We start from the raw sequence: 18,355 nt of genomic DNA, 5'->3' as shown, positions 1-18,355 counted from the left end.
ATCAGTAGCAAACACAACAACAAAGCATGATTAGGCTATCATTAGGATTATGGTTGTTATTATTACTTTTTATTTAATTTTTTATCAACATCATCATAATTTGTCAGTTGTTATTTTGGCATCATCAACCAGCTAACAAGATACTTGGAATTCAAAGTTCTCACCAACTGAAATTGGTGAAGGCTCAGATCTGACTGTCCGGGGAATTCCAAGCAGAAGGGCCCCTGAAAGGCAAAGACGGACGTTCCCGAGTCACACAATTATATCAGCTCACACACACATCATCCTAGCCTACCAGGAACATGAATGTAAAGCAGTGTGTTTTCACTTCCCCAAAAGAAATAGGCCTAATGCTTTTTTTCACTAGCTAGGCTATTAATTTATTTAACCTTCTATTTCCTTTCCTTATGGCTACCTCAGCTTTCTCCAGGGTGCCATGCCTATCCGTATACACACACATTACACAGAGAATATGAGAACATGGGTTGGCTTTGGGTTGGTTACATGGCAGTTATACTGTTATACACTGGAGTTTCTCAGCTGTTCTCGCTGCTGGTTCAAAGACATTGCCTTCTTTGGCTCTTAAGTAAATGCAGCTTGCACTAGGGTGAACATAGGGAGATGTATTCCTGTATTCCTGTGCATTAGGTAGGTGTGCAGCTATCATGTTTTACATCACTCTAAAATCAGGAGAGGAAGGGCATGGAAAGAAAGAGGGAAGAAAAAAGAGGAAAAGGGAAAAGAAACAGGGAAGGAGATGAAGAGTTCATGTATCATTTTACAAAAAAACTCACACACACAATCATTCAGACACAAACACACAGACCCCAAAAAACTACTGAACCACATAAGTTAGTTATGAAAAAGTGTTTTCACCATATACAGTACTGAAACCTCACACATAACGTTACTGTACTGTACAGGTTAGCCTACTCTGCACAAAAGTCAATAAGTCTTGTGTGCTTGACCCTATGACTGCTTGACCCTGTGGGAGACAGATTTCTCTCAACAGGATTACAGTATATACAGTGGTTATCGGTGTGACTGCTTGCACGCACACAAACACAGTCTAGATCTGCCCATTACCCAGGGTGGCCTAAGTCTACAGGGGTTAGCCTACATAATGGCTAAATACCACCCAAAGGTAAAAAGGACAAATGATCTCTCAACTATTCATGTGCGTATAAAAGCCGCTATTCACATTTCTTCCTGCAATCAGATGACAACTAATGGTGGCGTGCGCTAGGCCTAGAGTGCATTCCTGAGGAAAACATATCGAACAATAAAGGAAAAGGTACAACAAAATAGGCTACGCACTATTACAGGTCAGAATCTGGATGGAATTTTTCCTCTATAAATCCCTATAAATTCCACTATCGCTTGCTCAGTCATTCCTTTGTTGGCTGCTCAGCAGACACTGACTGTCATTGGGAAGTCTGTAAACAACTGGACATTCAGTGTTGTAGAGAAACAAGGACTTTGTCTAGATTGGGTTTCGCTGAGTGAAACAGCAAACCCCTATTACCCACTCTTGTCACAGTTCCCATGATTGACACACGTCTCAGCTGGTCTCACATTTGGCCCCCAAGATGGTCATGATGTCAGCATGACAGTGCAACGTCTGGTTTGAGACAATGGACAGGGCCAAGGCCTGTTGGGTGGCCAGAAGAGGCACAAAGCCCCCTGTCTAAGGGTGAGGCCATGTCTCCTACCAACAGAAGAGCCGAAGGGGCTCTGGTCTAGAGCACTACTGCCATAACAACAGGCAGCATTGCATTCTTCTGTGATAATGCTACCACTGACTTTGTTCAGTCTACCCAGAGCTTGCAGACTGAAGTAAGGATGATTATCTGAGCAAGGTAGAGGAACAGAGAGAGAGCGAGGGGGAGAGAGATAGAGAGAGCGAGGGGGAGAAGGAGAGAGAGAGAGGGAGAGAGAGAGGTCTCCCCTCGTAAACAGTGAGGGCAGTGTGTCTCCAGTCTGTGACCCTGGGGGCGCTCATTAACAGTGAGGCCAGGCTCTCCCACCAGGGCTTCCAACCCACAGAGCTATTGTCTGTACAGCCCAGGTGGACTGCAATTCATAGGGAGGAGACTTGTCTTTATTTAACGTTTCTCAACATACAAAGATGTACGTGGAGTGGACAAGAGACCACTGGCTATGTCTTTTCTAAGGATGACCGGCCAAGCTGTTTAGGCACAGTGGGGGACTGAGAAGTCATTGTGGGCATTTCCTGAACAAATCTATTCTTTTTCAAAAAATTGGGAAGGAGACTTCATTTCAAGCCAACTCCCACTCCCATTCCGTAGCTCTTGTTCTAGTGCACTTTTCTATGGAGAGGCAAATTGGCCTAAAATGTGAAAGCCAAGTGTTCATTGGTTCAGGTGGGAGGTCTTGCCACACATAGATGTAATGGTCAGATTCCATCACTTACTCAACGCTCATTATCATACACTTGGAGTAGGCACACAACCGGACACTATACTCCCTCAAGTTTCATTCTTCACTGCTCATGACACACACACATGGACACACACTACACTGAGGCCTGGTTGGGAAATGGTTAACACTCCAGCCGTCCCCTGCTGCCAGTGAAAGCCCAGAAAACAATGGAGACATTGTCCAGCCTGAACAGACTCCGAGGAAAGGACTAGTGTGGTGTGGAGTGTGTATGTGTATTTGTTTGTGTGTGTGTATGCGCACACTCTCTCGCTCTCAAACATATTTCTGCCCCAGTTCCCAGCATGTCAATTTAAGAAACATTGTCAAAAATGTTTGACTTGCACCACAATAGTAACTCTAAAGTGGCCTCTAATTTAGGTTATTCATCACTTAACCCACGGGTGGGCAGAAATTATGGCTCGAGGGCCATATTGGGATTTCAAAATTCTGAACTGATTTGTTCATCAAAAGCTATTTGCGGGCCAGAAGAAGGACAGTTATTTGAAAATGTAAAGGTCCAGTATAGTTACTACATACATTCTATCTAGTTTTAGACCTCAAGAGTGGCCTGGAGTGTTTTTTAAACCCCCCCACAAAAAAAACTGACAGCCTACCATTTACGTTGTCCGATGACTGAGTTAGACGATGACTCAATATTTTAAAGCCAACAACAAGTGACGTACCCTTTCTTACATTCCCTTATACAATTTTTGCCTTACAGAGTTGAAATGTAAAGTACTCTTCTCAACTTGAATGTGTAAAGAAATGGCATGACCAGAACACCACCATGTTATGCTACTGGGACACAGCTATGTCCTGCTTGAGTAGCAGCAGTTGCCAGCTGTGATGTGGGGGCACACACACACGAAACAGATCCCGTAACAAATGAAATCCTATTTCGAGCACCTCTAAGCTACTAGGAAAATGGCATAATACATCAGCCGATGTAGGCCTACTGTATTCGGTGCACCAACAATTTAACAAGAAAGGATAACCTTCAGTTTTTTTATAGATGACTGTCAACTCATTGTGTTTTGAGAATTGACTGTGTTAATGTGTGTATGAAAATGAGTCAAATGAAGATACTGTAGCATACGACTCTACGAACTGAGTGCTATTCTATACAAAATTCTCTCAGACTGTTGACTATGTGAAGCACAAGACAAAAATGTCTCTCCCTGGGTTTCTTTCTGAAAAAAATACACATCAATAGACATAAATAAATAATAACTTTCAGCCAATGGTCTAAAAGTTCAGCGGCAGCGGTTTGGAGGCTGCCCCGCGGCGCGGTCAGACACATCAAAGGGCCAGGCGTGCCCCCTTTGCGGGCATGGAGGAGAGGGGCACACCCTCGTAACGACAAGCCCCTGTGAGGTCACTTCCTCCTTTCCCTTCATGGCTGACCCTCAAGAGTTCCACCTACTTCTGCCCCTGAAACTGACCTATCCATAGATTCTACACAAGACAGTATGTTTTTGTTTGATTCTATGTGTATCTGCCCATATGTATATTTCCATCTCTTTGTCTATCTGTCCATCAGTCCTTCTCCATATCTCATTGCTCAATTTAGCATTTGTATGTATGTCTCAGACTTGATATTTTTGTCTTATTTAGTATTTCACTCTCTCTGACTTTCTGAAGTTGCTGAAGGGTCACTTAAACTTCGGATCGCTGTCTCCATATCGCTGGTGCCTATCGGTTGGTTTTTATCGCTACGGTGCAGATGGCACATTTCAAGCCAAAGATCGGTCAATGTGCCCAGGTGTTTTTCCCATTTGAAAGCAAAAAGAAACGACTGTTTACGGCCACATTTTTTTATAAGGGGATTACGTAAAGCGGGATCATCGACTAGATTCAGCCAAAGGTCGATTTGTAGAATGAAAATTGACCGCAAGAAGCCCAAACAGATACAGTGAAAAAAAGTATTTGATCCCCTGCTGACTTTGTACATTTGCCCACTGACATAGAAATGATCAGTGTACAATTTTAATGGTAGGTTTATTGAACAGTGAGAGACAGAATAACAACAAAAAAATCCAGAGAAACGCATGTCAAAAATGTTATAAATTGAATTGCATTTTAATGAGGGAAATAAGTATTTGACCCCTCTGCAAAACATGTCTTAGTACTTGGTGGCAAAACCCTTGTTGGCAATTCTAGAGGTCAGACGTTTATTGTAGCTGGCCACCAGGTTTGCACACATCTCAGAAGGGATTTTGTCCCACTCCTCTTTGCAGATCTTCTCCAAGTCATTAAGGTTGAGGTTTGGCAACTCGAACCTTCAGCTCCCTCCACAGATTTTCTATGGGATTAAGGTCTGGAGACTGGCTAGGCCACTCCAGGACCTTAATGTGCTTCTTCTTGAGCCACTCCGTTGTTGCCTTGGCTGTGTGTTTTGGGTCATTGTCATGCTGGAATAACCATCCACGACCCATTTTCAATGCCCTGGCTGAGGGAAGGAGGTCCCTTTGATGCGGTGAAGTTGTCCTGTCCCCTTAGCTGAAAAACACCCCCAAAGCATAATGTTTCCACCTCCATATTTGATGGTGGGGATGGTTTTCTTGGGGTCATAGGCAGCATTCCTCCTCCTCCAAACACAGCGAGTTGAGTTGATGCCAAAGAGCTTAATTTTGGTCTCATCTGACCACAACATTTTCACCCAGTTGTCCTCTGAATCATTCAGATGTTCATTTACAAACTTCAGACGGGCATGTATATGTGCTTTCTTGAGCAGGTGGGCCTTGCGGGCGCTGCAGGATTTCAGTCCTTCACGGCGTAGTGTGTTACCAATTGTTTTCTTGGTGACTATGGTTCCAGCTGCCTTGAGATCATTGACAAGATCCTCCGTGTAGTTCTGGCCTGATTCTTCACCGTTCTCATGATCATTGCAACCCCACAAGGTGAGAGTTTGGAATCTGATTGATTGATTGCTTCTGTGGACAGGTGTCTTTTATACAGGTAACAAAATGAGATTATGAGCACTCCCTTTAAGAGTGTGCTCCTAATCTCAGCTCGTTACCTGTATAAAAGACACCTGGGAGCCAGATATCTTTCTGATTGAGAGGGGGTCAAATACTTATTTCCCTCATTAAAATGCAAATCAATTCATAACATTTTTGAGATGCTTTTTCTGGATTTTTTTGTTGTTATTCTGTCTCTCACTGTTCAAATAAACCTAGCATTAAAATGATAGATGGATCATTTCTTTGTCAGTGGGCAAATGTACAAAATCAGCAGGGGATCAAATACTTTTTTCCCTCACTGTATGGTATTTGACTAAAACATACTAATTTCAAACCTTGCTTACATTTGTATACAATCACATATACAGGTAACTGCCAAAATAATGGAAACACTTGAGTAAATGAGGGATACAAAGTACTGTATATTGAAAGCAGGTGCTTCCACACAGGTGTGGTTCCTGAGTTAATTAAGCAATTAACATCCCATCATGCTTAGGGTCATGTATAAAAATGCTGGGCAGGTTATTATTTTGGTCATTATTTTGGCTATCATGGCTATGCCCCCATAGGATAACAATACACCCCCCATAGGATAACAATGCCCCCATCCATAGGGCACGAGTGGTCACTGAATCGTTTGATGAGCATGAGGACAATGTAAACCATATGCCATGGTCGTCTCAGTCAACAGATCTCAATCTTAACACTTATGGGAGATTCTGGATCGGCGCCTGAAACAGCGTTTTCCACCACCATCAACAAAACACCAAATTATGGAATTTCCAGTGAAGAATGGTGTCGCATCCCTCCTCCAGTAGAGTTCCAGACACTTGTAGAATCTATGCCAAGGTGCATTGAAGCTGTTCTGGCTATGGTGGCCCAACGCCCTATTAAGACACTTTATGTTGGTGTTTCCTTTATTTTGGATTTGGCAGTTACCTGTATCTCTATTATGCTTGGGAATACATTGGAACAGATTTCCATAATTCAAATCACTTGGAGTTGATTTGTTGGTGGTTTTACAGTATTTTATGTCCAATAATAATATTAATATTTATTTATTTTTTACTTTGGAGGGCTGATGTAAAGGAACATATAAACCAGTGGCATTGAAACTTTTTCACCTGCAACCCCATTTCTTCCCGCAAGAATTTCTGTGGACAATTCTTTTTGCAAGAATTTCTCATGACCCCAACCAACCAAATCCAAATCTAATGACAACCATAAAACACATTTTTCTAATAAAACTTCCCTCATTTGGAGATAAATGGTGGAGGGCAGGAGGGAGAAGACAATACAAGCTTCATCTCACATTCAATTTGATCACTTACACTAACAGCAAGTGCATTCAGGTGCAGCAACACCTCTGATCTTACAAACTCCTGCGTTTTTTATCAAACAAATAAATAAATAAACAATGAAGATAGACGCGTTTTCTGGAGTAACAAGATGCTAATGCATTCTGACTACAAAGCATTTTAACTGTAACCGTGTTTTGGATGTCAAACTCCTCCTAAAGCCCACAGTACGAAGGAGCAATGGAAGATATGAGGTGATAAGTATTTAAAGCCATATGACTCATGGAGGAATAAAAACTGAAGCATTTACCTGCAGCTTAACTGCCTCCTACCAGCTTAATGATTTCAGAGGAAATGGTGTCTCTTAAAATAACCACGCAAGTTGGGCCTCCTGAACTTTGCGGTATAAAAATAACACTGGCGTCGCTCTGAGGATAAGGAGGGCTTGTCCTACTGAGTTTGCTTGTTGTGTTCGTTAGAGCACTGTCATCGCCATGTCTTAAGCATAACTTTTGACAGGGTTTCTGTTTTAAAAAACAGACTATTTTAAGCTGTACTTTGAAAAAATAGGCAAAAGACCAAGAGGGCTGGTTTTCCAACTTTTTCTTACTGTTGAACTGGAAACCATTGATGATAGTATTTTTTTATTGTAGCTCATAAAAACTAGCTCTACTTATCAAATACCAACAGTGACTCATGTGGAGACAGTTCCTTAACATTGTTTAAGCCACTAATTATTCACATCCTTGTGTAAAACTCATGACCTAAACAAATGTTGACTACACATATTCGCTCCATGGGTCAACACGGGGTCAGCTATGTGGTTAAGTCTAAATCAATCAGACACTCATATGCACAATGGGTCTATAGTGTAGCCCTAACTAAGTGTATGTCCAATATTATGCCATAGAGACCATGTATGAACTTTAATGTTGGCAATATCTAAACTATCCTAATTACAACTCTAGAAACAATGCTACCCACCATGCCAATACTGGCTCACTTTTAGTCATCTTACTAACACCAACTTTATTCCACACCTTTTTATATTCTTCACTATGTACCACTTTTCCATTGGCCAAACATGGACAAATCTGTTAATAATAGAGAACTAGCTTTTAAAATATTGACATGGTCCCTATTAGACTATCACTGTCCAGTCACGTAGCCAGCCCGGACGCAGGGAGGTCATGCTCTTTGGAAAGTGAACCGTGTGGGTTAGTTAACAATATGGCTCTAGCTCTTCCTTACTGTGCTCATAAAGTCAGAAGAGTATCCATCTGCAAACTCTACTGTACAGCAAGCACTGGGTTGGGCCTTGTGTCGCCACACACACTGCGTCGGGAGCGGCGTGGCTGTCCAAAGAGCAATAGCCATCTGCCACTTTGGCAACTCTACTACAGCTGCCAGCTTATCCCTTTCACAGAGTGAGCTTTCCCTTACAATTGGCTTTACGCAATCAATACAGTCAATATAATGCTTATAATAGGGTTGGGCTCAATTCAGGCTCAATAAGGCAGTCAACTCAGGAAGTGATTCGAATTTAACATTCAGAGATTTTTTCAGTTTACTGAAGTCATTGAAAATAAATGCATTTTTTTTCGATTATTGAATTGTAATTTTTGTTTACTTCCTGATTTGACTGCCTTCAATTCGAATTGATCCCAACCCTGGTCTCTAGGTATTTCAGTTAGTCACTGACATCCATTCAACAGATTTTGTGTTAGAAAAAGAGGGTATACAGAGGTATACAATACAGGATACAGGAGAAGGGTTGTATTTCTGTTTAGGGGCAAAAGGAGGTAGGGAAATATAAAGGAATAAAGAGGGGGTTACTTACAACAATGTGTGCTGGTGACGGGGACCGGGCATCTTTAAGTGCTTGTCTACTTTGAAGACTTCCGTGGTTAACATCTAGCAAGGGCCATTTCATCTGTAGGTACTGTATGGTGAGAAAGAAACAAAATGGACAAAAAAAGAAATACATGTTACCAATGCATAATGTTAAAAACCAAAAATTAACACAAAGGAATCAACATTCTAAATGTGATCACATGATTTAGAACGTAAAAACAAACTCAAAAGCAAGCAGATGGGGATCCCAAAGCGGGTGACACACATGGTGGGTTTTGCCTCGTAACATTATGTTTTCGGTGTCATATTAGTCAGAAAAAACTACTACAGTAGATTGAAACCATTTATTACAGATATGTTACATAAACATTAAAAAAGAGAACTACATGTCCTAGTAGTTTGAACAGGATACAGTAGTTGTGTTGTAGGGCATCCATTCAAGAATTAGAACCGTTCCAAATCTTAGGTAAGCTAAATCACTGCTTATATGCCTGAGAAGGCTACTGTACGTGGATTATGGTTTTAGAATGATTTGATGCCATAAATGTGACCACTCTGAGATTCCAGGTGACTTGAATTACTTTTATTGGTCAGCCTCATAAAACCGTGCACTGTGGATCCACTGGCCACTATTATGGGTCTGAATCCACCTAGTGACTGTCCCAGTGAATGATTGACTTGTCTTTATTAGGCGTGAGTGAGATATACACAGAGAGCGAGATTGCGAGAGCTAGAGAGAGAGAGAGAGAGAGAGAGAGAGAGAGGAAGTGGGGGGTGAGAGAGCGAGAGCGGGACAGAAAGAGGGGGAGCGAGAGAGCATGAGATGAAGAGAGAGAGAGAGAGAGAGAGACTTACACGAGACAGAGCATTTTCTCATTAATTGGGTAGAGCCCTTTAAATCAGATGACATGCCAATTGCTTTGGCGACATAGTCTACCATATTTAGTTTCCTGACGAGGAAGGAAGGAGGAGGAAGAACAGTTGCTCTGAATTATGAGCTAAGCCACCAGGGAGAGCAAAGTCTAAACCATTGTAAGACAAACTTTACAGGGGCAAAACCATCATAAAGAAGAAGCCTAGCATCTTAAGTATTGTGACCAATATCTTCCTTGTCAACAGGTCATATTGACAAAAGGTACCTTCAAAGGATTCAAGGATTCCGGAGACACCTGAAACCCCACCTCTTTAAGGAATACCTAGGATAGGATAAGTAATCCTTCTCACCCCTCACCCCCCTAAAAGATTTAGATGCACTATTGTAAAGTGGCTGTTCCACTGGATGTCATAAGGTGAATGCACCAATTTGTAAGTCGCTCTGGATAAGAGCGTCTGCTAAATGACTTAAATGTAATGTTAAATGTAATGTAATGGATACTCATATAATGCAATAACATTATAATGCAAAGCATAATTCCCCCCCGCTCATTCCACAACCCACAGCTGAATGCTTTCCCTTCCAGACATCTATTTGCTGTGCCTGCCCTTTGCTATGGCTAAAGCTCCTACTCCATTCTGACCCAGTGATCCTAGGTGATGACCCTGCTATCGGCTGTGACATAGTCTCCCTAACAAATGTCAAGGCCACCTAGTCGGAGGGGGTACAAACTGAGGTCACCTCAGCTGCCTGCGCTCAGAGAGGGCCCCCAACATTAGTTAAGTTACTGGGGGGTCAACAGGGTGAAACAGGGAATTATTGTACAGTGTGAAAAATAGAACTACTAAATATCAAAGCAGGGCACACTGTGTAAGACCTTTCCATACCACTTACTGCAAGAGAGTACATTCAAATAGGTAAGCAAACAATATGTCCGACAGTGATAGGAGTTCCCTGAATTTGCAGGTAGAGCTGTGCACACACTGATGGGAATGCGGACTGTCCAAATATTGAGGGCAAAATACACTGTCACAAAGAACTATAAAACCCTGTACATTTGATGTACATGTAACATGAACAACAACTAAATATACACAGGGAGAGCAACAGAAAACGAGCGCAACAAGGTCAGATAGGAAAACAGACTCCAAGCCAATAAGACAAAATGAAGAGAGGAAAGAGAAAAAGGAGAGTGAAAGAAATATGGGGTCATTAGTAGAGCCGGGACGATAATTTGTATCATGGCAAGGAAACAAAACACAAAGCAGATTTAACTTCTTAAGGAAAACAGCCCTAATGTTGGAAACAAACATCACTATGTGTCATCCAGAGTCACATTTATTTATTTATAGCACATACATACAACAGGTTTTTAAAGGACCAAAGAGTTTGGTCTGCTTCGTGTTTTTTATTTTACAATACTGGTATCGTCACAGCCCTAGTCATTAGAGTTGGCTAGTAGAAACACAAGAGGGTTACGGACTTGTTCCTTAACCTTGAGACCACAGGCAATGCTCTCTCTAGCGTCAAGGCCGGCGCATCCGTAAAGTATGCCGCCTCATAGCACACTGGGTCCCCCCCAAAGGAAAATTCTGACAAGTCAAGTTGGCCTTGTATCTTGGCCTCTGATGCAATCAGAACATCAACCGCTGGGCTAGCTAGGATTCTGGCCAAAGAACTCATCCAGAGCTAGAATTGGAGTGTTGTCATTCCATCTACGTCTGTGTTCCTATCCTTATCCTCTAAATAAAACAATCACAATGGCCCTCCTGCTGCCCTGATATCCAATGACAACAGCTCCTTTCTTGTAGCCTATTCAATTACCTAATCAGAGCAAGTCTCTGTCCTCTAAGTATGGGCCTGTGCTCAAAGAAATATGTACACTTCTACACTGTTGCTGTGTGCATCTGCCTGTCTGTGGTTGTTACTACATCAGCAAGAGTTTGTGTTTGCGAGCATGTGGCACGTGTGTATTTGTGTGTGTGCTTGTGTGTGTGTCACGACCTTTCCTGAGACCGTGGCTAAATCAGTGGTAATTAGCGGAGAGTTCACCACGGGGTGCATGGCTGTGGCTTGTGCTGGAGGGAGTTATTGACTCCCGTCCTCTGGCTGGCTCCACAACCACTCATTTATGACCCCCACAAGGCTTTTACTGCAACTGTCTTTGTTTGCGTTTGTTTGTGCGTCGAAGGGTGGAAAGTACGACTTGTAAAGCTCCAGTGTTGTGGTCTTGTGATTTTTACAGACCACCCATATTGGGTATTAATTGCCATGAAGGGGGGTGGAGTGTTGAGAGTGATGGTACCACTGTTATCTATGAGGTAACTCAAGACAGCCTATACTGGTGCAGGAGGGGCTGGTGGATGGCAGGTTACGAATTCTGATTCCAGTCATGGGAAGGTCTTATCATATACTAGACTTGCCAAATGATTGTCCAAGTTGAGCACACAGATGCACACAAATATTCAGACACAACCGCAGGGAGGCCTTCAGTGAGGGGACATCCCTTAAGCCTCTGTCTTGAGGTGGTGGGTGAAAGGTGACACTCCAGAGTGTGGCGCTGAAGCGGAGAGAGGAAGAGAGCACATGCCCTAACAGGCGGCTCCACTTCAGCCTGCCATTGCAAATGTTCTCACACGCTAATCCCTCCTGTAGGTTTTACAAGCATGCCAAGGAGAACGGAGCCCCGGCGAGTGCCAAGCTTTCCGACCCCACCTCCAGTTCCTCCCCATTTACCCTCCTCCTTCCCTCCAACTCTTACTGACGGATGCTTCGCCTGGGCTTGAGTAGGCCGTGACCCCTGACCCCCCTCGGCCGCCCGGCTCCTCCTCCTCCTCCCACCCATAAAAAACTCTCCCACTATTAGGGCCACCTTGGTAACTCAATAGCCATTCCAATGTGACAAATTGCTTCGGCGTTCCAGGATAACTCTCTCGCCCCCCACCTCTTCTTCCTCCCTTTACCCCCATCCCCCATCTCTCGCCCCTAAGAGCCACCCAGAGTACACACTGTACATCAGGGGCTTCCCCCTTCCCTCCCTCTCGCTCCCCCTCTAACCCTCTGCCCCTCCTCGCCTTGCCGGGCCCCACAATGGGAGCTGAATGACTCAATTGTCTCTGATGAAGTAAAAGACAAGAGAGTCCTCTAAATCCTTACAGAGGGATGAACTCTCCCTCTCTCGCCTGGAGATTTCCCATAGTGACAAGCAAACTGGCTAGAAAGGGGGTGAGAGTGAATGATAGAGGGAAAGAGGGTGGTCTTAAAAAATAGCCCCAAGCCCCCACATTTCACTACCAAGGTCCAACTGCTGGACTGTCTGCTCGCCATATTTGAGTGACTGATGCAAAAGTTCAGCTTGGCATGGTATGAGCTGCTGAATGTGACCCAGACACACTAACTTTCATCACAATGCAAAGAAGCTGAGGCTAACCCAGTGCCATCCGTTATACAGAAGGGCACAGAGAGAGACAACAGAGTGCATTGTGAGTGCTCACAACATCCTCACATGTCCACACCATAAGTTGGGTGATAGAACTGAATATTTGATTTGGAATATGAGAGGACTCTTATTTCAAATATATAACAAATAGACTACAAGAACATTTTAACCTGAAATAGTTTGATACATATGTCATTAACACTAGTCTAACGCATAATGTTACTAAAGCACTCCCAAAATGTATTTATTGAAAAATAAGCTAAGCAAATCAAATCCATTAAAATATTCTCAGGCACAATTATTAGCTATAAACTATGTATACTGAGTCAGCTACCCTGAATTCTGGAGGTGGTCAATGCTGTGAAACCTGTTCTTGTTGAAACCCCATCTGACGTGTTTATTACAAGCAACCCGAGCCTCGGCACATACCGACTTGTTCATATTGTTTTGGATTAACAGCAGAGGCTTTTCCCCAATCGGACAAATAGGGCTCCTAATGTGCCAAAGTGGCTTGGAACCCCGGGAATATTCCCAGCGGGACTGCAAGAGAAGATGAAGCGAATCTCGGTCTCAGGCCGAACGGGGTCCAGAGGCATTCCTGCCACATAAACAATGTTAGGGGGAGATCGACGGAAGAGAGAGAGAGCGGGAAAGAGGGGTGAGCAGCTCGGATTTACAGCCAACATATGGAGCCTGGGTCTTGCTCTGGAGACCTCGGCAGATCCCCGGCCCATCTGTGGCTGTGTGGGCTGCTGCCTCATAGTGCAGTCATGACACAGCCACCACCATCCAGACATACAGTAGTAGCAGTGGGCGTGTACCACACACATTGACATGTAGGCTACAAGGAGCAACACATGTGCATTCACACAGTGACACATGCATGTACACATACACTCAAAAAAAAAATGTTTTTTTTTAAATGGTTCATGCTTTGAAAACAACAGGTTTAGACTAATAATGAAATGCTTACTTACGGGTTATGTTTCAACAATGCAGAGTTAAAGATAATGATAAAGCTACCTGCACGCACAAAGAGACACACATGTTCACCACACACACACACACACACACACACACACACACACACACACACACACACACACACACACACACACACACACACACACACACACTCGCACACACACACACACACACACACACACACACACACACACACACACACACACACACACACACACACACACACACACACACACACACACACACACACACACACACACACACACACGCTCACACACACACACATGCTCACACACAGGAACACACTGTGGCTAACTGTTCATCATGTTCAATGACACCCTAGGGACAGGGGCCCGGGATCAGAATAACAGCTTGCAGATTACACCAAATCAAACAACAAATTTAAAAGAGCTTTATTTGTGTTTGCTGTGCCCAAAACAAGTGAGAGACCCAATCGAAACAGAGTAAATCCCACTATCCCAGTGTCAAGTCCTATTGGGGTTGAGTTAGACTAAAGGTCTGAGAAAGAGTATTGTTTAGTTAACTTCATGTTCTTCTAAGGACAGCTGCTACATTCAAAAAATACTTGAAAATGATGGGCAAATGTGTTTCCTTCTTGACATTTGTGGGTTTCTTTGTCTAGGCCACAGGTGCAGGGGTTAAACATACACCCAATTGTTGGGGTGGGAACAGTAATTTTCTGTAATTGGGGGGGATAATGCAATCCAGATCCTTTGAAATCCCCCAGGTCAAAAGAGAGACCTTTTCCCAATCTATAGGATACACCACACATTTGAGAAGGAAGAAGAACGATATAAGCAGGCAGAAAGTGAAGGGAGTAGAGGGAAGAAAGTCCAACCAAAACTGAGAGAAGGTTAGTCAACGAGAGAGGGCTCTTCATGACTGATTTAGTTCTTCTAATACACATTTTATGAGTAAATAAAAAAAGTCCCACCAGCTCTGATAGCCAGAGGCGTTTTGCAAGCAGGAAAATAAAAGTGGAATGTGGGAAGGCCTGGGGTTTGTGTGCCCTGGGGCGGGGAAAGGGGTCCGCTGGGCCTGTATTTACTCCAAAGCCCGAACCGTTAGGGGATTCCACAAGGCCCTGACAGCGCGGGGCCGTCGACCCACTCCAACCCCCCCTTCCCCCCTTCCCCCCTTCTCGCGCAAGATAAACTCAACCTGACACTTTTATATGGACGTTTTTTTAGGCCCCCGGTCCCGCCTCCTGCATCCTCTAAACATATTCTATGGACTGTCTGAAAACAACGTGGCCAAAGCCAAGCTGGTTTCAAAAGAGTTTGAGACATTGTACTCTTCAATAAAAAATGTTTATTTTGGAATAGATTATTTTCTTTGTTTTCTCAAAATGTGTCCCTGAACCCTTTCCTTATCTGTCCTGTTCTGGACGTTAACTCTGGTCTCAAACACGGGTTCATGAGATATGTGCAGTCTTGATCCTACACTGTTTACTTAACAGGTGTGGACAAAATGCGCTATTCAAACACCAGCTGATTTGCTGGAAAGTTTCTAAAGATTGCGCAACACATATTCAACTAAACTAAGGAATGAACAAAAATCAATAACAGCAGTAAAATGCTCCATTTGAAAGACAAAAAGCATCTTAACCAATGAGAAACAAAACTGATTGGCTGATGGAGCTGGAGTAATCCAATCCCACTTGGAAGAAGAAAGACCAGTCACAGACATACTGGGGCACTCACATCTTCTCCAAGGATGTGAAATCACCCCAGACTCCAAATTCTTGGTGGATTTACGGCATACAGACTCAGAAAGTAAACCGTGTTGTATTTCTCTGACTCCCCCTGTCTCTGCCTCCATGTCATTAAGGGCATCTCTGGGCATGTCTATAAATAGAGCTGGGAGGCTAAGGACTGCAGGGCCTGCTGTTCCTCCGACAGATCCGGGACACTAATGAACAGCACAGGCATCTTTAACATCAGGCCTTCCTGGCTGGCTCTGCTCTCAGGTACTGCTTCGATCTCAGCTTCTGTCTCCAGTTCTCTGACTGTTACTTCTCACGTTTCTCCACCGCCCATCTCTCAATGTCAATGTCTATGTCTGGGCCTCTTCCCAGACATATTTCCAGCAAATAGTAAATACACATAATTTGTAAACTATATGTCGCATTGGATGAAAGCATCTGCTTGATGACTGTACTATTATCGTTGCAACACTAGTCTACAGAAGCCCAGAGTAACATAGTGAGTGTGGGCAGTGAGAGAGTGAAATCAGGGCTGAGATGAGAAGTTCATGTCAGATGCAAGTCCTGCTGCCCGGTGGATTCTCGTACATACTGACCTACTTAGCGGCTACGTGAGCAGAGCAAGCTCACAGCAAGCTCACAAATATTCATTTTCCCAAAGTTTGCTGCTTCAGTGTCTTTAGATATTTTTGTCAGATGTTACTATGGAATACTGAAGTATAATTACAAGCATTTCATACATGTCAAAGGCTTTTATTGACAATTACGTGAAGTTGATGCAGAGTCAATATTTGCAGTGTTGACCCTTCTTTTTCAAGGCCACTGCAATCCGCCCTGGCATGCTGTCAATTAACTTCTGGGCCACATCCTGACTGATGGCAGCCATTCTTGCATAATCAATGCTTGGAGTTTGTCAGAATTTGTGGGTTTTTGTTTGTCCACCCGCCTCTTGAGGATTGACCACAAGTTCTCAATGGGATTAAAGTCTGGGGAGTTTCTTGGCCATGGACCCAAAATGTCAATGTTTTGTTCCCTGAGCCACTTAGTTATCACTTTTGCCTTATGGCAAGGTGCTCCATCATGTTGGAAAAGGCATTGTTCGTCACCAAACTGTTCCTGAATGGTTGGGAGAAGTTGCTCTCGGAGGATGGGTTGGTACCATTCTTTATTCATGGCTGTGTTCTTAGGCAAAATTGTGAATGGTCTCAGGATGCTTTACTGTTGGCATGACACAGGGCTAATGGTAGCGCTCACCTTGTCTTCTCCAGACAAGCTTTTTTCAGGATGCTCCAAACAATTCATCAGAGACTTTACCCCAGTACTCAGCAGTCCAATCCCTGTACCTTTTGCAGAATATCAGTCTGTCCCTGATGTTTTTCCTGGAGAGAAGTGGCTTCTTTGCTGCCCTTCTTGACACCAGGCCATTCTCCAAAAGTCTTCACCTCACTGTGTGTGCAGATTCACTCACACCTGCCTGCTGCCATTCCTGAGCAAGCTCTGTACTGGTGGTGCCCCGATCCCGCAGCCAAATCAACTTTAGGAGACGGTCCTGGCGCCTGCTGGACTTTCTTGGGTGCCCTGAAGCCTTCTTCACAACAATTGAACCGCTCTCCTTGAAGTTCTTGATGATCCGATAAATGGTTGATTTAGGTGCAATCTTACTGGCAGCAATGTCTTTGCCTGTGAAGCCCTTTTTGTGCAAAGCAATGATGACGGCACGTGTTTCCTTGCAGGTAACCATGTTTGACAGAGGAAGAACAATGATTTCAAGCACCACCCTCCTTTTGAAGCTTCCAATCTGTTATTCGAACTCAATCAGCATGACAGAGTGATCTCCAGCCTTGTTCTCGTCAACACTCACCACACACCTGTGTTTACGAGAGAATCACTGACATGATATCAGCTGGTCCTTTTGTGGCAGGGCTGAAATGCAGTGGAAATATTTTGGGGGGATTCAGTTCATTTGCATGGCAATTCATCTGATCACTCATCATAACATTCTGGAGTACATGCAAATTGCAATCATACAAACTGAGGCAGCAAACTTTGTGAACATTTATATTTGTGTCACTCTCAAAACTGTATGTAATAGCTGGATTAGCAAAGAAGCACAGTTGAACACACACACACACACACACACACACACACACACACACACACACACACACACACACACACACACACACACACACACACACACACACACACACACACACACACACACACACACACACACACACACACACACACACACACACCTTGGAGCAGTTTAGACTCTATATTCATGAGGCCCATTCCCTATGCAGGCCAGAGACCCATTACCAGGGCTCCAGCTCAAAATCCAGAATGGTTCCAGGACACATGAATGGTTTCAGGACACAGGCATGGAGCCCTACACCTCCAAAACTGTGAAGACAGTTTGCGCTACAGCAGTTGCAATACTCTGTATTACAGTTTTTAACAATCACCTAGGCACTATTTTCAGAACCGTGTGTTCATTTTTCAAAACTCTAGACACAACACTCAAAACGGTCATCACACGGTCATCACTTCAAAACATTGCATTGTGCATTCATATCTTTAAAGAAACCTTGCACTTGCAGAATCATGGGTTCAAATAACTAATTTATCATGAAATACCATAGGAACATTAATTTAGATCACCCACACACAAGATACCAATAGTTTCACTGTGTAGTTGTTCGTACAATCATTACATATTGTAGTACAAAATATGTGATTCATGTTTCATTATGCTACTACACGTAAATACAT

At 43.5% G+C, this 18,355-nt stretch overlaps 1 protein-coding gene across 21 annotated transcripts in view; it reads right to left on the bottom strand.

Annotated features, from left to right (window-relative positions):
* Positions 1-18,355, bottom strand: part of LOC118357546 (transcription factor 7-like 2) — a 99,061-nt gene that overhangs the window by 54,005 nt on the left and 26,701 nt on the right. For 15 of the 21 annotated variants that reach the window (XM_035734771.2, XM_035734770.2, XM_035734776.2 and 12 more), the window contains exons 4-5: positions 8,544-8,645; positions 165-224 (exon numbers count right to left, since the gene is read on the bottom strand). In XM_035734771.2, the coding sequence (XP_035590664.2) occupies positions 165-224; positions 8,544-8,645 (162 nt within the window). The remainder of the gene's footprint in view (positions 1-164; positions 225-8,543; positions 8,646-18,355) is intronic. The other 6 variants (XM_035734780.2, XM_035734779.2, XM_035734762.2 and 3 more) reach the window with 1 other exon arrangement.

This window comes from Oncorhynchus keta, chromosome 24, assembly GCF_023373465.1.
Source record: "Oncorhynchus keta strain PuntledgeMale-10-30-2019 chromosome 24, Oket_V2, whole genome shotgun sequence".
In the NCBI taxonomy this organism is placed as follows: Eukaryota; Metazoa; Chordata; class Actinopteri; order Salmoniformes; family Salmonidae; genus Oncorhynchus; species Oncorhynchus keta.
Note: the sequence above shows the minus strand (reverse complement) of the source record. Positions and strands in the feature narration are given on the sequence as shown.